The sequence below is a fragment of the Manacus candei genome, unplaced genomic scaffold, assembly GCF_025592945.1.
Source record: "Manacus candei isolate 608988 ecotype Guabito, Panama unplaced genomic scaffold, ASM2559294v1 h1tg000011l, whole genome shotgun sequence".
Lineage (NCBI taxonomy): Eukaryota > Metazoa > Chordata > Aves > Passeriformes > Pipridae > Manacus > Manacus candei.
The window spans coordinates 14,515,949-14,521,948 of record NW_026138059.1 but is presented as its reverse complement, the minus strand read 5'-3'; the positions used below and the strand labels follow the sequence as shown (position 1 = coordinate 14,521,948).

Genomic DNA, 6,000 nt, shown 5'->3' with positions numbered 1-6,000 from the left:
CATCACAGGACTCAGATGAAAACTGCAATCTGACTCTGAAGTTAAATACAAACAGAACTGGAGAAATAAATGATGCACACATTTACTCGGTGATCTCAGATTACTTTGTGTTATGGTGCATGTGATACTTGTTTTTATTCTACATTACACACTATTTCAATTTATTTTTCATTATTTAGTAGTATGCTGTCCAAAAGTTTTTGTTGTGTTGGTAATTTAACAACTGCATTCAGTTACTATGGATATGCATTTTAATTACACATTATTTAGGCAAAATGACATGAATTAAATTGAAAAACATGAGACTGCCATATGAAACTACCTTGAGCAAACTACCTTGGCAAGCTCATCCTTTACGTGCAAACATAAACTTTGCTCTGTCTCTTCAACAATAACTCTGCCTTTTTTACTGTTTATTTGCCAAATTAGGCAAGTTTATACTGCACCAGAAAACTTAATTTTTTTTATCCTAAGTTGAGTAATGTTGGTGACAGAAGAAATAGAAAAATTATAGTGTCAGACAGGCCATTATATTAGAAATTAAGCTGTTACTATTGCTCTGCAACAATTTAATGCCAAGGTCATGGAAGTTGAGTACCCCAAATAATTTTAAAAGGACAGTTACAAGGCAAATGCTTAAAAAAAAAATTCAAACACTTATTTCCATAAAGTAAGTTTTGCACATTAACTTAGAAACTAGAAGAATAAAACAAAAAAGGAACAGATGAATTTAACTTTTGGATTCATATTGTCTACATATATTTGTGCTTTATTCGATAATGCCTAATTGATTTTCACTTGCTGGAAAAGTTTGAAATAGAGAAATTGCATATGGTTCATAGAATATGGTTCATTTGATACTAAAATAGGTATTTAAAATAAATCAGAAGAACTGCTCCCTAAGAGAACAGAAAAGGTGCAGGTCTTCAACTCTTTTTTCCTGTTTGGAAAGCACTATTCCCACAATGCAGTGCAGGTACACTTTCCAGGTGGTTATTTTGCCCCGTTTTGACTAAACTCTGATAAATGCTCTTTACTTGAAAAGAAATGGATATAGCATAAAAGCTGTTCCAGCATCTCTTTATTCAGTAAATATTTCCTAAGGGTAACTCATAGTTTCTCTTTATCCTACAGGATGTGAAGGGGTCACTTCTTGGAAAAGCAAGAAAACTAGCCTCACTGACAATCAATACTATTTTGTTCGCTCTTAACAACATAAAGGGAAGAAGGAAATCAGAGGTTACTGCATATTGCACCTTATAATCCATATAAGAAATCACATCAGTATTTATTGGCAGAGAAGACTGGGTGGAGATGGAGATACTAACTGCATTTATGTGGAAAAAAGAGATGGAAATGAAGTCTGTGTAACAGTAGGCAAAATACTTGCTCTGAAAAGGAAATATTTTCTTAAATATTATAATAGCACCTTGAAAATCCATTCAGGAATTGGCTCATAGTTTCTCCTGATACTGCTGAGTGGTAGGTCAGGTCACTGAGACAAAGAAATTACAGTCTAAATGATGGAGTCAGACAAAGGACACATTTGGTTCATCAGCATTTCTGTCAGTTATGGAAACAACTCAAATGGAAAATGTTATCCATAAATAAGGACTTTCTGCTGCAATTCTCTGCTGTCTTTGATATGCCTCATAACAGTTATATGGAGCTATGTAGTGCTGGTACTTTGGAGACCACCCAAAGACCCAAAGGGCTGCCGAGTACCATTCTTACCAGTGTAAAAGTCATTGCCCCTTATGAATGTAAAATAGCATAGCAAATGATATGCCTCTTTCTTTTATGACTCTGTGTACTTACGTATAACTGTCGTGATTATGAAACCAGGTCCACACTCACAGGATTTCCTTCTTTTCCTATTGAATGCTGCCTAGTGGCATGAGAATAAAATGTTTCCATTTTTTTTGTTTATTTGTTTTACGTTGTGATGTAGTTGGCAAAAAAACCTGCCATCTGACTTAATAAGTGAAAGAACAGAAAAGAACATAGAATAGGATTCAACATCTGGCAAGATGTAACTTGGACTTTCTTCTTGATTGTGTCTGTTTCGAATGCCAGGTGTCTATCACCTGGGATATAGTCTTACTTTGGCAAAGTAAATCTATTACTAACTCTCTGAAGAATGCCGTCCCTGAATGATGCCACAGCTAATGGAACACTGATTTACTGCCACAACTGTAAAGGATATTTTTTAACATTGTGTTACACTTCCCATCAATTTAGATCAACCAGACCTACCATATGTGAGAAGTTATCTGCATTTTTCTCCAATAAAACTGAAATGATGAAAGCTTTGCTTTCCCTGAGGTATGATCCAGTATTGGTAGCCCCATTGTTTTTTCTTTAGCCCTCATCTTCTTTGTCAGGGCTGGAGCATATTATTCCTTCAATGCTTGCCAGAATTCTATGGCTTATTTGTTGTTTGAGACTCACCATATGTGTCTTTGATCCCTGCCTAGTAGGCACCTTGGCTACTTGCCAGTTTGGCACTTATGATTATCAGCAGTATGAATAGCTCCCTTGCTTCTGATTCTGTCCTTCTTGCTGTCATCAAATCACTCTTTAAACAACTTTCTTATTTTCTTTTAGATGCTTATAAACGATCAACCTATTTTTACCATGCCTTTCTTGGCCAAGGTTTTGTGTCACACTGCAGGAAATCCAACAGCTTTATGTTTCCACTCCTAATGATCTGACTGCCAACTACCAGTGTAAACTGTATGGGAACAATAAGGAGTACAGAAACATCTCTCGTGGTAGTATTTGTAGTTATTCTGTATATTACACAAATTTGCCTGTTCTTCCCATCTGGTTGGCTTGGTGGCATGACTTTTATGAGAGATTATTTATTTTAGCGAAAAGCATTCCTTTTAATAAACGTTTTAAGACCTTTGACCAGAACACAGTGTGAGCCAATGACAATGATAAATTCAGAAGAATATCAGAATGATAAATAGTTTTAAGAGACAGATGGAGAGCCAAAAGCCAAAATGTGCAATTTCTACTCACTATCCTGATATACCACTAAACACATCTGAGTTCTTCCACATGTTCTAGTAAACTGAAGTTGTTCCAAAATACCATTGTTAAACTAAAGATATGCAGAATCAAAATAAGGAACAGCATAGGGCATGTCCAGACTACGAGAGGCCCATGTGCTGCCAGATGCCATGATCTGTCAGAAATGTCCATTATTCTTTACATGATTTTGCAAACCCTTCAATTAATAAATATATTGCTATTATCACTGAAAGTAGACAAGGTTAAACATCATATTGTACTGCATTTGCCTCCATGTTAACTCACAAAGTGGGATGGAGTAAATTTTGCAGCCCCTGCAAGCAAAAACAGTATCAGGATGACTGCACATGCCTAACATACAATCTTCTTGGAGATACTTTCACACCCTACTGACCTATGTGACTTGTGTTTAACAATAACAATTCCTTTTAACTCTAAAGCTTTTAACACATACGGTTTTTTTCAAAAGATAAATTATCACAATTCTTCTTCTCCTGAGAAACATGCAAGTTTCAGATGAATGTGTTTTATTCATACATCTCTTGATTTTGAAACAACTCCTTGCATGGATTTAGGAGTAGTTGAAAAATTCAGTGCCAAATTGGCAAGGGTGAAGAACAAATGCTGATTGCAGGGAGAATGAGAGGTACAACACAAAAGAAACAGTGAGAAACTGTTGCATGAGAAAGTTTATTTGGAATTACTTTAGAATATATCTCTGTTATATTTTCCTTCTCCGCCCAACACCACCTGGATTTCAGATAAAGATGCTCCTTTTCAGCATATTTGTTGGCACTCTAAGTCTTAAAGTGGATTTGTGTCAGAAAATATTCACAGTGGGCATAGGGTGGAAGAGCCTACTGAAGCTTTAAGCCCTACAAAAATGGCATTCAATCTGGCAATATGTTTTATTGTTATGTTCATAGAAACAGTGACAGACACAGAAGTGACACCATTAGAAGGGATTTAACAGGGAGAAGATAGCAGTTTGATATCTAAGCTACCTGCAGAGAGTTACAATGCAGCTAATTTCAGAGATATTTGTAAGAAAGATGATTAAAGGCCATACGAAATTTCACTTTGGTACTTGAGTAACTTGTGAACAGGTCAGGTATGTAGGCAAGCAAGGTACACTTCATTCACATTCTCTAACTTCCATGCAATTGCAGTTTTTAATCCTTTTTCCAACTCGCTATGAAATGTACAGAAAAGCGAAAAAGAAAAATAATTTTTTAAAATCTTAATAAAGTTGTTTTTCCTTCATGTATACCACATCGTTGGGAAACTGTCTCTCACTGGGAAACAAAAGAGAAAGGCTTGATTTTTTGGTCAGCTTTTCTACATTTTATCCCTAATTTTATGGGTAACAAGATCAAAGCAGTACCCAGCGTCAGCATTTAATGGAAACTTAGTGGATTTTTGAACTGCGAAAATATAAGAATGTTGAGTTTACAAATATTTTACTGGAAGAAGGAAGAAAAGATATTAACTGCGTCATATTGCAGTCAGTAGAAAACCCCCCTGGCACAGACTTGAAATTGCAGAGATGACCACCAGCAATATTTTAAAATAAATTTTAAAATTGAATTTGAAATATTTTATTTCTGAGAAGCCATCATTACCCTTGAAAACCAAAAATTTCCCCGCCAATCAATCAGCATCCAGTTTTGGTTTACAGTGGCTATGGAAACACCATTTTTGGATGCACAGAACAGCACGCATGAAATGCAAAACAGCAAAAGAAAAATACGCAGCTTTGAGAGCATCGCGCCTGTCTGTGGACGACTGAAACAGAGACTTGGCAGTAAACCTGATAATCTTTTGCAGAAAATTACTGAGAGAAAGGTTAGTCAATTTAAGAAAAAAATCTCTGATACCCCAGAAAAGAAATGACCCAGAAACAATTTCCAGTGCATTCGGTATTTCGCTTGAGGGGAGTTTGGAAAGTTGGCTGACACATTGAATGCTGAAGGAGTTGACAAAATATAACCTGCTGCTGCGGAGAGAGTTGTTGAAATCTGAACAGTATTCCATTTGCTATGCTCTTAAGTTTCTGCTATCCAAGCGGAAAGCAGAAATGGAAGAGTGCGCATAGAGCCTCGTGTTACACGGACGGCCGAGGGATCAGGGCCGTGTTCGGCCCCGGGATGGGGAACAGGGCACGCGGCTTGGTGTGGAAGCAGCCCTGTCCCTTCTCCTTGCTCCTCTCTTTCGCCTTTCTGCCTAAAGCCGTGCCAGCTCCGCCTGGGCTCCGTGTCCCGCGGCCGTGTCAGGGAACACGCGGGTCAGCACGGCCGGCTGTCCTCGCGCTCGTGCCCGCCGCGTCCCGGGCCGCGTCTCCCCTCAGGGGTTTCTCCCGCGCGCCCGCCCCGCCATTGCAGGCTGCTGCGGCGCCGGCCGAGCCCGCCCTGGGCGCGGGCACCCAGTGCCGGGGGCTCGGGGAGGCGAGGGCGGGCGGGCGGCGCTGTGAGGGCTTCAGGCGGCGCTGTGAGGGCTTCAGGCGGCGCTGTGAGGGGTTCGGGCGGCGCTGTGAGGGGTTCGGGCGGCTGAGGCGGCGGCCGCCGCAGCCGCGCGGGAGGGGACGCGGCGGCGCCCGCGTTCCGCCAATCGCGGCGCCGCTCGCGCGCGGGCCGAGCGGCTGCGCCGGTGCTGCGGCGGGCGCGCTCGCCATGGGCACGGTGCCGTCGGCGCTGAAGCAGTGCCTGAGCCACCAGCACCTCCTCAGGGAGCCGCTCTGGATCGGGGAGCCGCCCGCGGCCGCGCACGCCGCGCAGGTACCGACGGACGCGGGCAGGGGACGGGACGGTGCCAGCCTGGCGGGGAGCGGCCGCCGCCAGGGGGAGGACGGGGCCCGCCGGGCGCCGCCGCCCCTTCGCCGCCCCCTCGCCGCCCCTCAGGGCCGTCCCCCGCGTCTCTGCTGCCCGCTGCCAGCCGCCTGTTCCCCGCCCTCGCCCCGGTCCC

At 42.1% G+C, this 6,000-nt stretch overlaps 1 protein-coding gene across 3 annotated transcripts in view; it reads left to right on the top strand.

Moving 5' to 3' along the window:
* Positions 1–5,668: 5,668 nt before the first annotated feature.
* Positions 5,669–6,000, top strand: part of HMGCLL1 (3-hydroxymethyl-3-methylglutaryl-CoA lyase like 1) — a 73,784-nt gene continuing 73,452 nt past the window's right edge. For 2 of the 3 annotated variants that reach the window (XM_051777884.1, XM_051777885.1), the window contains exon 1: positions 5,696–5,813. In XM_051777884.1, the coding sequence (XP_051633844.1) occupies positions 5,709–5,813 (105 nt within the window). In that variant the 5' untranslated portion in view covers positions 5,696–5,708. Of the gene's footprint in view, positions 5,814–6,000 lie in introns of all 3 variants that reach the window. The other variant, XM_051777883.1, reaches the window with a different exon arrangement.